Consider the following 20,000-nt stretch of genomic DNA (forward strand, 5'->3'; position numbering starts at 1 on the left):
CTATGCAACAAGAGATGTAGCTTTTGGGTCTGATAAGGTCAGTGAAATCCCCTCAGGATTTATCCTGAGATCCTGTACCTCAGATTGTGGAACCTTTGTGTCAGCCATGTGGATGAGTCACGGCCATTGCTTGGCCAATGAATAGCAGTATTTTATCTTTTCCATGTGATCTTTTAAAAAGTAGATTTGACTGATTTTGGCTTTTTCTGTCTTAAAGGAGAAACTAGGATGATTTCACATTATATTTGTGATTAATAGACAGCAGTTTTAAGAAAGAGAAACTTCATCCCTAGCTTTTCCTCTCCTCCTTCCACCTCTGCACCTGTGTATTCTACTTGTGCCCTCCCCTCTTTGTCTTTGTCATTGTTACCTCTCAAATACAGGCACTTTTTCTCTGAGTAGCTTTCTGACTTTGGGACTCCAATCCTTCCTCTTACAAATCTCTTTTATTCTTCTGCTCAAAATTCTCCAAAAGTTTCCTATAACCTTCAAGTTTTTTTCTTTTTATCTTTGACTTTTACCTTTTTACATTGTTGGAATTCTTTCCCAGGCCTAGCACGTATTATAAACTTTTTTTTTTAAAGACTCAATTACTACTCTGATGTTTGAATGTGACGTGAAAATGTTATAGTGGAGGGATGATGTGGTGCGACGTGAGGACAGCAGGAGGAGCCTTCATTCCCTTGGAGAGTACAGAGGGAGGATTGCTTGAGCAGGGCCCAAGCAACAGGGGAACCAGCCCACCCTAAAATGCTGGCTCCAATGCCATGTCCCACAGTGTGGCCCGAAAGCTTCCAAGAAGACTAGTGTGCTTCCAGAGGCAGACAACCCCAGATACCAAGTATGCCTCCCTCTGGGAAGGACAGAACTTTCCTCAGAGCCTTAGAAGGTTCCTCTCCCTGAGGAGTCTGAGGTGCCTCTGACTAGAGTGGTAAAATGACATGGTCTAGGAATAGGGGTGACTGACGCTGAGCTGTCTTGACCTCTTCCTCAGGACACCAGGAGATTCTGATCTGGGAGAGGAAATGGCTGTAGAAGGTACAGAGTGCAAGGGTGAAACCTAGCCTGTGGTATTTTTGCAAGATGAGAGTGGGAGAGAGTATCAAAGGCAAAAACCCAAAAGGAAAGGACTGATAGATTCAATTAGGCAGGAATAAAAAATTTGATATGAAAATACATTAAGGGACCTTCATAAAGTGGTGCATGCGTACAATCACAGAACCATGGGAGGCTGAGGTAGAAAGATCACAAGTTAGATCCCTGGGAAGATTAGTAACTTAGTGAAGTCCTATTTCAAAACAAAAATGAAAAAATGACTAGGAATACAGCTTAGTGCAAAGGCCTTGAGTTCAATTCCTGGGACCACAAAAACAAAACAAATAAAAAAAGAACATTCATAGACTGCCATGTACTAATGAAAAGAGCTACATTTTAAGGAGAATAAGAAATGGTAGGTACTGTACCATGTTTTACTTTATTTAAAAAATGATTTGATATGTGTTAAAAGAACTGAAACTCCAAAATGTTAACTGTGGCTATTCCCATTTTTTTGTTTTCTTCTCTTTGTATTTCTGTATATTCAAAATTTTCTACAGTAAACATACATATAATTTTTAAGATAAGACTTTAAGGATTAGCTATATTCCAAAGGTTGATTCAAAATATAATTTCATTGTAGAAAGAAGGTCATTAAACTCATTTCTCTAGTGAGACTCACTTAAAGCTCAACTATTTTTGGGAAACTGTAGTATAAAAAGAGGTAGCAGAAAAAAGCACTACAGTGCCACAGGCCAGCAGCACAGTGGCGGGGGCACTGCACGGGACTGAGAGAGGCAGAAAGCCAGAGTCGCGAAGAGCAGTGAGATGTATGCAGGCAACACTCTGGGGCTTTGAAGAGAAGGAGACCCCAGAAAGCACAGGTTCACCTAGATCCTACTCCTCTCCCAATAGGCCTCAGGGCTTTTGTGTATGCTGTCTTCATTTGTGTATACTGTTTTCAGGCAGCTATGGAGATTTTCCATCTTTTGGACAGCACAGCGGGACCCACACCAGCTCCACCCAGAAGATGCTCCCAAAGCAGTAATTACAAAAGGAAGGAAAGCGCTGAACACAAAGGAAGTCCACAATGACAGTCACAGCTGAAAGGTGCAGACAACCAGATGCAAATAGAGGAGATACTGTGTGTTTATTTCTAATGAGAAAGAATCATAGTAATTTGTACCTGTGATCCTTTTTTAGAAAACATCTTATTTATTTATTTATTTATTTATTTATTTGGTACAACTTTTCACTACACAGCTGACTGGTAGTGATCCTCCTTTCTCAGCCTTCCCAGTGCTGGGATTACAGGCGTGTGCCACCAGGCCCAGTTTCAGTGGCTGGATCAGTGTGGGGCTGGCATGGCATGCAGTACCAGGGATTGATCCCTGGTCCTTGTGCTTGCCAGGCAGGCACTTAGACTGCTGAGCTATCTCCCCAGCTTGTACGAGTGATTCTTTATAAGAATCTAGGGGCTGGTGAGAAGGCTCAGTGGTCTAAAGCACCTACTTAGAACAAGCTCAGCAAAGCAAAGCACAGGGACCGCAGTTCAATCCCCCAGCACCACATGCCAGCCAGCCCTGCCCCCTGGTGGGCTGAGCTGGCCACACACACACACACACACACACACACACACACACTAAAATAAATAAACAAATAAAAATTTAAAAAAAAGAATCTAAAATGACGACATTTAGACGAATTATAACAAGGGTTCTCTTGGGCCCTTTCATTATCCTTCCATGTAGTAACTGATGGGCCTTTTCTTTCATATTTCTCAAGTGCCACGAGCTTGTTCCTATACCTGCAGAACCAAGGACAACCTAGGAGCCCTGATTAAGCTCCTTCATACAACGCTCCTTGGGAATCCAGTTCATTCATTGTTGTTAATCCCACCTCCCCAGTATTCAGGATTGAACATGAAGAGAGATATAGTTCTAGCCTTTGTTTTTTCCCCCCTTTGTTTTATTTTAACACTTTTTTGGGAAGCAAAATCTTACTAAGTTGCCAAATTGCTCAGACTGGCCTTGAACTTACAATCCTCCTGCTTTAGCCTTTCAGAGTACTACGATTACAGGTGTGAACCACCACAATAAGCTTTACTGTTAGTTTTAATCTCTTCCAAAAGGACACCAACACTGCTAGCAACCATTTCCTGAGAGTATGTCACAGAGCCCCAAGACTCCAGATACTGGAAGCAGCAACACAGTCAAGTTCTGAGGAGCTCTTTCTTGAACCTAGTTACAGTGCAGTGAGGTAGAGGTGAGTACCAGGAGTGAAACAGACAAAAGAGGAATCAACACAGAACTTAACAGAACCAGAAGTACAGACAGGAGGAGGTCAGGAATGGGAACCACACTGTAAGAGTGGGCAGACTTCCTGGAAGTGGTGAGATACGAGCTGTACACAGGTCACGGAGGACCAGTCCTGGAGCGCCTTTTAGAGGAACAATGTGCAGTGTAGGAAGTGAGAAGGAGCCATCTGCCTTGGAGCTAGAGTAGACAGGAGAAGAAGTAGAAATAAAACTGAAGAGGCAGTTCAGACCTACTACTGAGGATTTTGAGAATTAGGAGTTAACATAGCTAGAGCACAGTAAGAATAACTGTAGCGTCTTGAGTGCAAGATTTTCTTCCAAGCATGAGAGTTTTTCAGGGCAAAAGGCTGCAGGAAGAAAGGGAGGTCCCAGGGTTCCTGCTTACTACCACCATCCACTGTTACTGTTAACAGCCTGCAGATGCTGAGGGTCGGAGGGCATACAGTTGGCCAGTGGAAATACAGTGAAGAAAGTAAAGGAAGGGTCAGCATATTACAGAAAAGAGGAAGAGAAAATAGATATTCTAGATATGTAAATACAATCTGTTGCCACAATAACTTCTGGATTGAAAGCTGCAAAACTGATCAGCTCAGTCACGAGTGGGGGATTGTAGAGTGGTGGCAGTTGAGGTCACCTTTAATCATTTACTACTGTACTGTCCTATGTGATTGATACTGCAGAACATGTTTGGCCATTTTATTGTCATCTCAAAGTGACCTGGATAACAGCGGAGTTCCTTCTTCTCCACCACCACCACTTATATTTTCCCTTAACCCTAGAGTTCATTTTTATTGCTTGATTTTAAGATACTTTCTGGACTTCTCAAGTCCTACTCAATTTGTCAATTACACTTACTATCTGGTATCAAGACAAGCTTGCTTCCTGTTTTATTCATATTAAACGTAGCCAAGAAACCTCTAGAAGCTCTGGTTTCTAATACCAGTTTTTAATACTAGTTGGTTTATGATAAAGTCCATGTGGGAATGTAAGCATTAAGCCTTAAAATAGTGTATAGTAACAACAACTCACATTTATTATCATTATGCACTCACTCCATGCAGGACACTTTGCACAGTTCCCTCATGTGATCCTTTCAGCAACCTCAGGAAGCAGGTAGTATTGTCTTACTGTTGGAAAAGAGGTTAGGGAACTTGCCTTGGACAACTTGGCCAGTGAGTGGGGGAGACAGAACCAGACCTACAACCTTCATTATGAATTTCTAGCTTCTTGCCTCTGCTCTAGGGAGTACCTGCCTGCCGGTGTCTCAGTCCTCTCTTCTTCCCATGTCTTTCCATCAGGGTCAGGCAGACATGCTCACAGACAGCACCTCTGAAGCTTTGGCCTCAGCATAAGATTTGCTTGCTCCTCCTTCTCTCATCCTTTGCCTCAGGATAAGCATAATTTCTTCTTCTCTTTCTTTTATTGTTCTTGTTCTTCTTGTTCTTTTTCTTCTTCTTCTCCTCCTCCTCCTCCTCCTTCTTCCTTCTTCTGCTCCTCCTCCTCTCTATTCTCCTCCTCCTTCTCCTCCTTCTCCTTCTCCTTCTTCTCCTCCATCTCATCGCTGTCTTCTTCTCCTTCTCCTCCTCCTTCTCCTCCTCCTTCTCTTTCTCTTTCTTCTCCTTTTATCCTCCTTCTTCCCTTTCCTCTTCTTCTCTCCTCTGTACTCTGATTTTACCTGCATTTTATTTTGTCAATTTTGGTATGTCAATTTCACTAGATTAACTCCTGGCAGATTAGTAAAGCACACTCCTGAATGTGTGTATGTTGGGCAGGGAGGTGTGGCCACGGCTATGATCCAAAGTCCTCTTCTGCTCCCCACTTCTGCTTCCCGGCCATCATGACCTAAGCGGCTTTGCTCCATCACTCCCTCCTGCCATGAGGTTTCTGCCATGAAGCCTGCTGACCACGTACTGAATCTGAAACAGTGAGCTGAATTGAACCTTTCCTCCTTTAAGTTGTGGGGGTCAGGCATTGTGTCGCAGTAATGGGAAAGCTGACTAACATACTTCTCTGTGCTCAGGATTGATCCTCATTGTTCTCATGAACCTTCTAAGCCAAAAGAAGCCCCCAAAACCCAACATTTTGTTCCAAGTCTAGAAATCTTTTCTAGAGCTCAGGGCTGATACCCTGCTATTTCTCCTCCTAGTTCATAAGCACCATTATCATTGGGATAGTTACTGAACACTTATCCTGTGCTGGGTACAAGCAAAGCATCTCTCAGGTATTATCTTACTTAGTCTTTTCATCCTATAAAACAGGAATTCTATGTAGCATTTTACAGTTTCCAAGGCCAGACAATCATCAAAGAGCAATGAACTCAGGTCTGGTAGATTTCTAGCGCAAATTCCTAATTGTCCCATGCTACAGTTCATAGCCAGGGTCCCCAAGGATCTAAATACTTGGATTTTATAATACAACTGAGTTTGTCTACCTCCTAGTAGAACACTGTACACAGATTCATCTGCTTCCTTGTAATGTGGCTTTACAAAGCTTGGTTTTCTCCATTTCATCTAAGCAAATCTAAATCTGTCTGCTAGCCTCATGGCCCTTCACATTTAGTTAACAAGCAAGTAATGTGCATTTGCTATTTTCATTTGTGTGAAATTGACTGCCTCTTTGTGGTATGTCAAAACCACGCATTATTCAAACTTGGGCACACACATCCCACTTCCTTAGTCGGCAGAGCATATCAGACAAAAAAAGTAGAGATTTTTGTTAGTGTTTAATTGTCATGTTTCACATATTTAGCTGTTATATGTGAATGATTCATATTAATTAAGATCAAAAACTGAATTAAACCTGTCCAGTGGTAATACTTTAACATTTTAAAAACAGAAGCATGTACATATTATGTAATAGAGCAGATACTAAGAAAATTTCTAGATTACTGGGAATTACTTAAGTCCTTAACATAGCTATTAGCTTTTATTAATAAGATAAATTATGGCTACATTGGTTTCATGGGACTCTAAAGAGGGACCTTAGAGATTTGACTGGATGTGGACTCAATTTGCTGGATCTAAAAGCAGGGTATTTCACACTTAACAATTAAATATACACCAGTTGTGAAAAAACAAATCATTTTTTGCTCATTACTGGGAGGAACTGTAAGATACAGTCTTTCCTAAGATACAGTTTAAAAAGTTATAAAATCCTGTTGAAGTATGTTTCTTTTTTCTCCTCCCTTCCTCCCTTTCTCCCTCCCTCCCTCCTTCCCTCTCTCTCTTTCTTTCTCCCTCAAGGGCTCACTATGTTAGCTCAGGCGGCTCTTGCACTCACCATGTAGCCCATGCTAGCCTCAAATTTGCAGTGATACTTCTGCCTCAGCTTCCCAAGTACTGAGGTTCCAGAGACGAGCCACCATGCCCTGCTAAATCAACTGTTTCTTAAGGCTTCAAAGGTATTTTTTAATGTTTCTCAAAGCTACAAATTTTGTGTTCCTGAATGCACTATCAACAGCTGTTGGCTAGTCTCATTGTCTCGATCTAAGGCCAGCAGGATTCTCTCAGTTCAAAACACCAAAGCCCTGGAACCCACAAACCTCCCTTGTAGTTCTGGAGAAATCAGAAACTTGTCAAACCTATTGCTCCTGTGGTAAGATATCTCTTTCGTTGCATAAGGTCCTGCTCAGGTTGAGCCCCATTAAGTGCAGGTGGAATTCAGTTTGGCATGTTGCCAGGACTCTGGCATGGTTCCCCAGCTCTCCAGAGTCATCTTTCAGCTCTTGCCCTGATAAGCCCTGGGGGACACTGATGGATTCAGATCTTCAGTTCATAGGAATGAAATGATCACAATGACTAAAATGTCTTCTAGATGCTGGTGTATGGCTCTGGCATAAGAAATGTCAACTTGGGTTTTGTGATACCCAGATTACTAATAAGAGGCATGCTAGTATTATAGAGAAGTATCCAAGAAAAAAAATATATATTATCATGTTTCTATAGTCCTTTTCAGTGGTGTGTGTGTGTGTGTGTGTGTGTGTGTGTGTGTGTTACTGGGGGCGGAGCCCAAGTCCTTGCACATGCTAAGCCTTCACTTATAGAATTTTAAAAGTGTTCGCATGTTATTTTCTTTCCTAATTTCTCTGCTCTGAAGAGGGGAATATGTCTATGTTAAGCTCTAGTTAGGTCAAAAAAGTCCTACAGGGAAACATTTGTCTAAGTGTGACTGAGCCCAGAGGAGGCAAACATTAGCGAGCTGGGTATCTACCACAAAGCCTTTCCAAAGTCCCAAAATTTGAAAGTAGAACAACAGTTTATGGGCTATAATATCTCTTGCCCCAACATTTGAAATGGAATTCTAACATTAATATGGGCTTTTAGAGAATATAAAGTTCCCTGAAGTATACCAATTTTAATTATAGTAGTCTTCTAACTCTGGCTTCATTAATTACAGTAATCCTCTGACTAACCTCAGTTTCAGTTACCTAAGGTTAACCATAGTCTGAAAAAAATTAAACAGAAATTTGAAGAAATTAATAATTCATATATTTTAAATAACTTTCATTGTAGTATGTTGTAAGCTTTCTATTTTATTATCAGTGTTATAAATCGCTCACTGTGCCTAATTTATAAGTAAAACCTTATAGTATATGTATATAAGAAAAATCATAGAGTATGTGTAGGGTTCGGTACTATCCATGGTGTTATGATTTCGCTTCAGGTCTTGAAATATATGCCCCAAAATAAAGGGAATACCTGTAATAAGATAGATTTGTGTGCTCTGAATGGTTAAAGTTTAAGTCTTCATACTTATATGTATCTCAAGTAGCGGGCATCTATCCAGAACAGGCTGAGAATAAAAGTAAATTGTTGTTTGTTTCCTATCTTAGAGGATGAATAATAAATACCTGTGTAATTTGTTTTGTTTTAAAATATATAATCTAAAGATATCCAAATATGTAAATATATTCACATATTTATTAATATGTTTACATACATATTTTAAAATATACACACTATATAGACAAGTATGCATATAACAATTCATAAATGCACAAAGTTCTGGTAAGAAATTTTGTCTATGAGCCAATGCAAAGATTAAATAAGGGTGACTAAAATTCATGAGTATTTAGACAGACCATGGGAAGAATGAGGGCATTGTAATTAATTAGTTAATACTTAGAATACAGTTTTAAACCATAACAGAAACGTCATCAGATTTCATAAATGTAATGAAATAAAAGTGATTTTCTTACTGAATACTGGAAAAGATGTGTTTCCTTTTAACACCTGAAATTCTTGCTCTAGTCGTCTTCGTAAGTCTATTTGTTCAAATAAAACCTTCTGAAGTTCTTCTAATAGAGAAAAAAAAGAAGCGTCATTTTACTAATCTTTACAAATAACTCTCCAGAGAACTGTTATATGTGGCAATTTATTATTATAAGACAAAATATTTTACCAGTTAAAAAAGTGTTGCATAGACATAGGATAGATTTTGTGCAGAAATCCATGAATATAAATCAATGTAATATATTATTTTAAAGTATTATATTACAGTGTCATGTATTGATTGATATGTATGCATTAATCTCAATTATATCCACCCAATGGTCCATATATTATTCATATGTTGCTTGTCAAGCTTAAAATATGGTGTAGAACAAAAATACCCTCTTATTATCTCCATAGTCCTTTAAACCTAAGAGTAGTTCTACAACATTAAAACTTTTCTTTACCTTTCCCCATATTTTCTACATCCTTTTTGAGTGAATGAGGTGAGTTGGTTTCTTGATTGTGTTCACCTTTAAACAAGGAAGAGAAAAATATTATTATTTATACCTGAGTTATTTTCTGAAAGTTTTTCTGTTTGTTTTCTTTTAATATCTGCAAAAGCCTTTGATTACTGTAATCTGAAATTAGAAATCCTCAGAACCCAATGTGGCTCTCATTAGCCCTGTTACAATTCCTGGATCCTCAGAAGGGAGCCACAGGAAGTGAGGGCAGTGCCCGCCTGGCTGGGCACAGCAGTCCTGTGAGTCCCGAAGTTAGCGCCTCTCCAGGCTCCCACCAGCAGCCAACTCCTGCTGCACGAAAGCAATTCCTGAAACAGGCACAAGAGGCTGGCTAAGTCAAGTTCCTAACAGAAATCTCATTGGTGTCCCACCCCTCCTTGAAGCGAGGGAGCTTGATTTTAACTGGAAGCCCCTCAGAGCTGCAGAACCAGGAGCCTCTGAGAATTTTTTTGGCCTCCAAAATGTGGGACAGTGAGAAAGAAGTTGGGCAGAAGCCTATAGTTGTCACTTAGTCAGTCTGAGAGGGTTGCCTAGTAACTGGTTGTTTTTTTTTTTTTTTTTTTTAAAACACCTCAAAATAGAGATATAAGTTAGCCATTAGTTTGTAAATATTTACTTGCTTGCTGATCACCTCTTAACTATTCATCTTGGACTAATAAAAATTATAATGTGTGACAACAGGGGTGCGACTCAGTGGTTGAGCACATGCTTAGCATGCATGAGATCCTGGATTCAGTGCCCAGTGAAAATAAACATAAACAAAGAACCAAAAAGACACATCTGTACTGTGAATAACAAGTTGTTCTTATTTGTTTTGCTTGTGTGCTAAATAGAAGGATGGCAAGCAATTACATAGTATTTACCTACAGGGCTTTGAGTCTTTGTAATCCATGAAAATGTAAATAAATCAAAGAAATTCATTCATTCATTCTGTTACACAGATAAATGTACTCTGAAATTTCCAACTGATTTCTTCAATAGCCAGCTAATTTGATTAAGCTTTCTGGTTTTGTCTGAAGAGGTACCATAGTACAGATAAAGGCATTCTGAACAGGTTTTATGGATTTTTTTTCTCCTACGTTTCCAGGGTCTAGATATCTCCCATGTCCCCAGAGTCCCTTGCACAGCCTCAGGCATGGTGCTGTTTACTTACTCCATTAGGCACCCACTAAGTTGTGTTTTACTTGGAGCCAGGGGCTCTGTTTTCCTTGTATGACCAGCACCTAACACAGTGTGGGACACACAATAAGCCTTCATTAATATATCTTTGGTTATTACTGAAGGAACCCCAGGAGGTTGTAAATTCTAAATTAAGGCATGGACCAGAATTCACTTCAATTCTCTCCTCACTATCTGTTCATTTCCCTGAGCAAGAAATGGAATATAATGGCCCTGGGCACTTGTAGGAATATGGGGAGATTTCATTGTCTATGTAGAAATTTCTATACAGAGGGAAACAAAACTTCTCCCCAAAGCAGTGACCTATACTACACTATCATGAACAGAGAGGAAAATTCTTGGCAATTTATTGTAAGTGGCAATTTTGCATTCCACCTGCTGACTATCATGTGTATACACAACATGCACAGTTGTGTATACTTCAATACATCTATGGAACTTATACATGGAAATGTTTCACAGGATATGCACAGTTAGGGACAGAAGCCAATAATACACTTGCATCCCTAAATTCCTTAATGGCAAGCACTTTCTCTAATAGCTAGATCACATTTATATACACTCATTCCCACTTGTCTTGGTAATTGCTGACCTCTTTCTAAAGGTTCGTGTGCACCTTAATATATCAGCTTTCTCTATATAACAATAATGAGGAAATATCTATTAGGTATTTCAAGTACAGACTTCAATACAATTCCTAAAAATACTATTATGTGAAAGAAGAGTTGCACGATGGTTAAGAACAAATCATTAATATATAAATCAAACATAATGATACCCTGAAATGAAGATAAATGCATATCATGGCCAGTTTTCCAGTATAGCCTCAGTTGAGCTGTTAAACACACAGATATTTCATATTCATGTACAATATTGAATCTGAACAAGTGAAAAAAACAAACATACATCTCTGCACTTAGCTACAGGGCACAATGACACTACACCATTCTGCAGTTTTATGAACTACTCAAAACATGATTTAAATGAGATCCATCCTTCCTTCCTTCCTTCCTTCCTTCCTTCCTTCCTTCCTTCCTTCCTTCCTTCCTTCCTTCCTTCCTCCCTCCCTCCCTCCCTCCCTCCCTCCCTCCCTTCCTCCTTTCTTTCTTTCCTTCTTTCAATTCAGGGTCTCACTATGCAGTTCAAACTCATGGTCATCCTCCTGTCTCCGCCTGCCCAGTGCTCGGATTACAAGCGCGCACCACCATGCCTGGTTTTGGGGCCAGCATGGCACATGGTACCAGGAGTCACACTCAGATCCGTATGCTTGCCAGACAGCCGTTTTGACCACCAAGCTGTCTCCTCAGCCCCAAGATAATTTCTTTTAGAATAAGCAATTCTAGGAGCCATGTCCTTATCACATCACAGATCAGATTCTTTTTGATTTGTGAGTATATTCTGTGGACTGTTTATCTTATATTACGTTTCGACCTGACAACTAAATTTAAAAGTTCAAACACGATGGATAAGAACACGCTTCTTTCCCGCCTCACAATTAGTAGCTTTACATGGACATACAACTTTCACACAAATTGCTAATAAATGAAGTCATATTAACCACAGGAAATTCTACTAATATCATTAATAATGAGCTTTGCTTTACATTAGCTTTGTGAGGTTTTCGTCAGTATTTTGCCATCAGTGTCTATTGCAAAGAGGCATTTTACTGCAATTCCAGAGGAAAATCTGCCAGTTTGAAGCTTAGAAGATTCAAATGTGTCACTCCACAAAGGTTTTTTAAAGTAGTTAAATATTAGGTAAATAAAGAGCACAGATGCAGCCTTCACTGCCTTTTGTGCATCTTTTACTGGACTGCTGCCTTTTGTATATTACTAATCTGTGAAAACCAGATTGTTAATGGTGGTTAAAAATGACCTCTGGGAGCCTGGATGTTTGTTCACTATTATTGCTAATGTTTTCCATCTGGTTAACAAAAAAAAGAGGCAGTCTAATACTAGATTAAATAAATGTGATTTCATTGACAATGAGCTCCCAATTTTTATAAATATTCCATCAGGTTAGATGCACTTCATTTTTAAAAATTAATAAATGGGTTTGGAGAAATGCCAAAATTAAAATGCTTACTTTCCTTCTTACACCCCCAACTTTTTAAAGAAAACAGTTGCAGGCAAGATGGGAGGTGGCATAGAGATACGCTCTGTGGCATAGAGACAGAGCCGTACATCCAGGATGAATGCTTTTCTTGGAGACCTGGGCTCAAACGTATCTTAGGTTAAACTGCAGAAGAAAGCAATTGAGTGATTGAATGGAGAGTGATGAAAAGTTAGGGCATCGTGTGGGTGGATGTGACCAAAAGCTGCTCCTCAGAGATGTGTCTGCTCCTCAGAGATGTGTCTGCCCCAGCCCTCAGCCAGTGCCCCTTCACAGGGCCGGTTGTCTGTAACCTGTGTGGCTTCCACAAGGCCTGTTTGCCCTAGAGGCTAGAGCTAGCAGCACACCCCAAAGAGAAACCCCAGTGTGGTGTGCAAGCAGAGGCCAGAGCCTGGGGCTGAGGTTCTTGTTTTCCTGTTCTCTTCCTCCTCCAGCAGCAGGTGGCCTCAGATTCTAGATGCATGCTCTACCTGATCCTTGGCTCTGCCCTCACCCAGCCATCAGAAGGGGAAATACAGGAGAGATGGATGACAGGAGGTGTCATGTGGTAGCGTTGTTGAGCACTAAATAATAAATGATGAGGGGACTGGAATTCACAAAAATTAAAAGAAAAGAACAACAGCCAATAAATGCTTTAGCATTGTGTTTCAAAGCACAAGAGCAGTTGCATTCTCTTAACTAGCAAGACACACCTCTGCTCAAGAACCTGTAATGGAGTAGGGTGCGGTGCTCACCCCTATAATCACAGCCCTTGGGAGGCTGAGGCAAGAGGTTCACTGTGAGTTCAAGGCCAGCCTGGGCTACATGATGAATTCAAGTTCTGCCTGAATTACATAGCAAGATCCTGTCTCCAAAGTGAAACAAAACAAAACCCTGAATGGCTCCCCTAGTTTACATTAAAGAATCCATCTTAAATTCCTTCCTCCCACCCTCCAGGTTATCTCAAAAGTTTGTCCCACCTGCTGACCCAATCTTCCCTTATTGCCAACACAAACCTTTGGTTGTAAACAGGTTTTTATTTCAGACTTGCACTGGATGTTTCTGTCCTTATTGTTTCTCTTGCCAAAGGTACCCTTCCCTCTCTCCCTGCCTAACCAGAATCAAAATGCCATCCAAGTCTCTACTTGTCATTTACTGAATGTCTATGTCCCCTCACCACACTTAGTTGAAACCCTGTCTCCAAAGGGATGGCACTCAGAGGCAGCCTTTGAGAACGGATGAGGGTACCAGGTCAGAAATTCATGAGTGAAATTAGTGTCCTCAGAGGAGGATCCCCAAAGGGCTCTCTCCCCTCTTTTCTTCCATATGAGGTTACAGCAAGAAAACTTGCTAACTATGCATCACCAAATGCTTAATCTGCTCGTGCCTCCAGAAGTGTGAGAAGTAGATGCTTAATTCACCCAAGTCTATGGTTAGTTTTGCTACAGCAACTTCACCATACTAAGTTACCTTTTTCCCAGAAACCTTTTATTTTTATTTATTATTGTTATTGTTATTATTATCTTTTTATTTTTGGTGGTACCAGGGATCAAACTCAGGACCTTGTGCTTGCCAGGCAAACACTTGTTCCACTGAGCTATCTCTCCAGCCCCTTTCCCAGAAGCCTTTTAAGTTTCGGGAAGCACTTATCCTACTGAGCCATCTCCTTGGCTCCCGTCTTTTAAGTTTTAGAAAATGCTACTAGTCATCCCTTTGGGGCTGAAGTTCTAAGTGCTTCGCATATTTCCTCTGCCACTTTGTGCCTGATGTCTGAGTGCTTCATCTAGGTTAGTTTGTTTTTCCCAAGCAAAAAATATGCTTTCTGAGAATCTATACGGAGATCCTGCCTGACAGGTAATTCCAATCACCCTTGCCCTAGATGTGTGCCACTATGCCTGACTCCTGTAGATATAAATTAAAGTAACTATTTTCAGGTTATTAAGAAAGTTTGTGATGTTCCAGTAGAAAAAAGTTTTGTTTTAATCTGACATTTGAAAAAAAATTAAAGGACAAACAAAACCATGGCCTACCGATACAGCCGTGACATGGAAAATGTTAATTAACATATATGTCTGCTGTGGCCTTCAGGAGGAGAGTAAGCTTAGAATTTAGAGCTCATATAATGATATTTATTTATTTATGTATTATGCAGTGCTGAGGATGGAACCCAGGGCCTCACAATGCTATGCATGTGCTCCACAATTGAGCTACATACACAGCCCCAAGTTCATTTAATTTCAAGAGCCAAATGTGGTAAGAGACTTGTGCTATTAGTGGTCATGGAATAGGAGGTGATCTTATCAGGCAGATACCATTATTTTCAAGCAAAACTCTGAATTCAATGAACAAGATCATTTAAATGTATGTACATAAAGCATACTCTGTGTATAGGGAATAAATTAAAATATCAAGCATTTGAATGAAAAGTATGAAATTTCACCCTCACCTATCCCATTTATGGAAGCACAATCTTTCCTTGCCCCTCTTTTTTTTTTTTTTTTTTTTTTTTTTTTTTTAGGGAAGGGTCTACAGGGTGTTCAGGGTCTTACTACTAGATGGGACTCAGTGATCCACCTGTTTACAACCTCCCAAGTTCTGGGATTACAGGCACATGCCACCACGCCCAGTCTCAATTGCTGTCTCAGTGCGTTCCAGGGGTGGGGCCTGCACGGCAAGCCGCAGGATCGAATCCCAGGCCCCTGAGCCTTCTTGCAGGTATTTTAATCTGCTGAACTATTTGGCCAGGCCTCTTGCACCTCTCGGTTTCCTGTTCCTTATCTTTGGCAATCTTCATTTTTTTCAATGCTCGTTGGAGCCTGCAGCCAGTACTCCGAGGTACTGCCCCAGCTAGCAGTCCCAGCAGCTAGCAAGCTGCTCATTACTGAAAGGACTGCTGTGTTACACCTCCACCTAGAACTGTGGTTGGCAATACATAATGAAAAACATTTGGAGGAAGTGTTTCCTCTTACAGAAAAACAACATGTTATTTAACTGTCCATTCAAAAGCAACATGAATCAGTGAAATTGCTTTGATTTGAAGCAGGGTCTATACATAAGATGCACATGTATTCTAAGATTTGGATGAAATACCATTTCAATCAAGCATCCAGATGTTTCCAGAGGCTTGGGACTCGTGTGCTACTGTGTGTGTTTTGGCACATGGGTGTCAACATGTCCTTCACTTGAAACTGCAAAGGGTCTCTGCATGATGTTTTTAATGTACCACATACTCTTTTGAACTCAAGGAAGGCTCTTCATTGTTGCATTCCAGAACCTGTATAATTTCCAAACAAGCACTGAATTTTAATAATCGAATTTAGTTTTATAATTCAGCTTCAATTGGAATTTTTCTTTCTGTTACAAGATTATGTTAGAGATACACCTTGGATGGGGGCAAAATTAACTTACAATTGATGTAGGTTAAATGTATAATTGCTACATTTAAGAAGAACTAAAATATAAGACAACTTGTGGGTTAGAGAATTTTAAGCATATTTTGCATTAAGGCATTAAAAATCAATTACACAGAAAGCAAGGTTAAATAATTTTCTCCTCTATCAGTGGGATATAGACCTTTGCTAATTTCTTGGTATTAAATTTCTATGTTAAACTACTTGCACTGTGATGGTTGGCATTTTACTGAGATTACAGAAGATAAAGGAAAACCAATACTATTGGAGAGAGTGTGCTATGGAATGAACTTCTATACAAATAACATGATGCAGCCACACTCTTGAGTCCAGTGCTGCTGGTGTTTATACAATATTTATTTCATTAACAAGAAAAAGAGCAAGTGCAAGATTAAATAATAGCAGTGGGATTATAATTAAACTGAGTTACCACAGATCTTATAATTCATGATTAAAATTTTTTGAAGTTGCAGACATATTGCTTCTTGAAGAAGTATATTAAAATCTTTGATTAGTAAATCTTGAGTATTTATGTCTCCTGAGTTTTAAAATTGGTGAGTTAACACTAATTTTTTTCTAGAAAGCTTGTTATTGTCATTTACTATTGTCTTGAGTTTCATACAGATTTTTAAAAGTCACTAGTAAGAGAAATTTTAATAAAGAAAAACTAATATCTGAAATATCAGGGATTATTTAATTTTGAGTACATAGACTAGAACATTTCAATATACATTATATAAAAATACTTGTTTATAATAAATTAGAGGTCAGAAACTTTATCAAATTGTATAGGCATATAAATTGAGACACAAACTTACTTGAAGTTACCTAGGAAGTGAGAAATTTCAAATCCAGATCTACACATCTGTGCTATTAATAATTTTTCCTTTTTGGCTTCTTTTTTAAAAATCATAACCATGTTCTAAAATAGAATGGAATAATAAATCAGAGTGCCTCATCTGCTATATATTCATGAGAAGTGTAACTGCTTCTTACTATTCTCAGAAATCCATCCACAGCATATTAAGTACACTAGAGAATCATATCAGTGAAAATCAAATTGATTTTAAAACTTCTATACATATAACAAGATGCAGCCACACTCTTGAGTCCAGTGCTGCTGGTGTTTCTACAGTGAAAAGGATTGAAAGTGGGGCTGATTCCACTTTTCCTGATTTCTTTGACCTGCAGCTGCTTTGATCCATCTTATCAGCTTGCTCCGCTGCATTCAACTTCAAATCACTTAACTTCACTGAGGTTATTCAAAGTGGATATGCAAAACCTTACTCTGGAATTGCAAGGGAAATACCATGATTTATATTTTTGAGTAGGTAATATATTGACCAGAGTAATAGCTCCCCAATCTATCTGGTTAGTTTTAAGTACATGTCTAATCTTAAAGAGCACTACAGATAAAAGTTCAGGCTTCTGGGGAATTTTAGTTGTTTAAGAACTTCATTTCTGGCCTTTCTAATTAGGCAGAAGTATGATAGCTACTGTGTTTTAAAGGTTAATGACCATGAACAGGATAGTTTTTGAAAAATCATTTAAAACGTAATTTCTTCAAACTTACTGAAAATTAATTTACCAATAAAGCTGAGAAATTGAAGGAGCGATACACTTAATTAAAATGAACTGAAAATTCATGGGAACTAAGTATTTCTCCTGTACCAAATTTGTTATTAAGGATCAATTAATCCAAGTAATTATTATTTAAAGGTATGAAAAACTATTTAAATGTACGTTTGTCATTACTTAGAGAGAGATCATAGGCATTTCCTGATATGCTACATTTATGATGACCACAGGAGTGAAAAATTCACATAGAAAGCAAAAGTTGAGTGCCCGTTAGGCAGTTTGAGAAGATACTTAATTGTTCTATGTTCTAGTTGCATAGGCAAAGAAATTAAATACTGCTATTTTCAATAATAATGATTAATCACTGGCTAAAAGAACATAGTTATATAAGTCTTACTGAATGATCATTTGGGTAGATCCCTATTACAGTAGTCACCCTAATATACAGCTAGCCTGTCTCCTCTCTTTGGTTGACAGCAACTTGAAGGCAAGGAGTAGTGTTGATTTCTATCCCTGAATCCCAGGAGCCTAACAAAATACCTAGTACTCAGAAGACATCTGAACTGAATTGAAGTACACGATGAATACTATCATGTATCTGTAGAGGTGCATGGAGGAGATACATCTACATTAACAAAAAGGGAGCTCTGGATACAAGTATTTAGCTGCTATTACTTCAAAGCAACTAATAATGACCATAATCATAATCTCTCTGATTCATCTGAGTTTTTGACACTTGGCCAAATAAATGGATTCTTGGATTCTGACCATAGATAAATAAATTAATATCAAAACACAAGCCAATTAGATGCCCACCCTGGGATTTCCTCAAGTGTGGATTTCAATATGGAGACCACAAGCTAATTTTTCCTACAAGGAGAGACAGTTGAAGGTTTACCAAATTAAGTCTCACAACAACACAAAACTCCTACACACTTTTTAAGGCTTAAAACACCAAACAGGTGTGTTCCTATAGTCCCATATATTCCGAAGGCAGAATATAGAGGATCACTTCAACCCAGAAATCTAAGATCTAGATAATATAGTGAGACCCCATCATCACATATACAATACAATACAATACAATACAATACAATACAATACAATACAATACAATACAATACCACATTTCCAGCAAAAGAACCATAAGGATGAACTTCTTTAAACTAAAGGTTGGTCAATAAAATTTTGAAAAAAAAATAAATAAACTAAAGGTTGGGGGACCGGGGAGATGACTCAGTAGGATAAGCGCTTGACTGGCAAATGCAAGGATCTGAGTTCAATCCCCGGTTCCGCCAAAATAAAATAAAATAAAATAAAATAAAATAAAATAAAATAAAGGTTATACTACAAATGTAACAAGATACATTTTTCACCTGAAAGTTGCTCATTTCAATATTTTCATCCCTTCCACAACCTACTTGTCTCTCACTCAATACAAGATAATATTATAAACCTACTACTTATATACTTCCCTGAGTAATGTGAGAATGCAATTGTGATATGAAAATCAATGTGGAACGAGTTTCTCAGGGAATCTGTATCAAATTAATTATTATGAGAACAGGGCTAGCAATATATCAATAGTCTGAGTAGGTGTTATTACCAGCATAACTATTGACTATACTGCTCTGAGCTTCAGGCACTGTAGAGATTTTTATGTAACCACCAATCCTGACTACAATTTTGCTTACTTCCTTTAGCATTTATATTTCTGAATATCAAGCAATGGTGAATCCTGCTGTTTTTGTTCACTTTGGTTTTTATCTTTGGAGTTCTTTTAGCTTTTCAGGGCTTACTGGCCATTGTGAGTATGGGAAAGCAAACTCTTTCCAAGGCCAGGAACTTGTTTTTAAATTTCATCCAAATAAGAGGAAGATGAAAGAGAAATTCTGTCTTTAGCATATCTACAGAGACTGATAACATATCGAAAATGAAGAGATTACAATTCCGTGAAGGAATCAATTTGTTATAATAAATTTAGATTTCTAATGGGTATGCACAGTTGGTGAAATGCTAACGTAAAAATTTTTTATTAAAATTATGAATCTTAATTGATGGGAAAAGCTATCCTGTAGACTTATACAAATTGTTGTTACCTCTGAAAAGCTATGTACATTTTACATTTTTGTGGCATATTTATAAAAATTTAAAGATTTCTCTCAAAATTTGTACCTAAATAGAGTAAGAGTTGAGCAGCAGCAGACTTATGATGACTGATGTTTAGTTGCTAAATGAAGTGTAGGCTGTTTTTGGAATCATTCTCTAAGTCATAGTTTGTATTAAATACATGTGCATTGTAATTGGATTTTGAATATTACCACTAGCCAACTCAAAAACAAAATCCTCCAAATTTATGCAGTCAACAAACTAAAAATTATACAATAATTTTTACAAGCAACACTAAATTAAAACTAAAATAAGATTACTGAATGGAAACTGGTGTCCCTATTCTGCCTGTGAGTGAATTACATTATTTAAAAAGGACAATCACGGCTACTCGCACGTTTCCTTATCTTACTGGGTTTGGGGCTTCATGGGTCTTGCTTACTACATAGGCTTATATTTAAAATACAAAAATGAAGCAATTCACTGACAGTGCCACTAGAATAAACACTGTTTTAAAACTCTCTTTCTTAGCTTTGCCCATTTTAGT

General features: G+C 38.5%; 1 protein-coding gene across 1 annotated transcript in view; it reads right to left on the reverse strand.

The window, feature by feature from the left end:
* The window catches only part of Skor2 (SKI family transcriptional corepressor 2), a 40,802-nt gene that overhangs the window by 14,697 nt on the left and 6,105 nt on the right, over nucleotides 1-20,000 (reverse strand). Inside the window, exons 4-5 of the mRNA XM_004623630.1 lie at nucleotides 9,030-9,095; nucleotides 8,550-8,648 (exon numbers count right to left, since the gene is read on the reverse strand). Of these exons, the coding sequence (XP_004623687.1) occupies nucleotides 8,550-8,648; nucleotides 9,030-9,095 (165 nt within the window). The remainder of the gene's footprint in view (nucleotides 1-8,549; nucleotides 8,649-9,029; nucleotides 9,096-20,000) is intronic.

This window comes from Octodon degus, unplaced genomic scaffold, assembly GCF_000260255.1.
Source record: "Octodon degus isolate 3935 unplaced genomic scaffold, OctDeg1.0 scaffold00003, whole genome shotgun sequence".
Classification (NCBI taxonomy): domain Eukaryota; kingdom Metazoa; phylum Chordata; class Mammalia; order Rodentia; family Octodontidae; genus Octodon; species Octodon degus.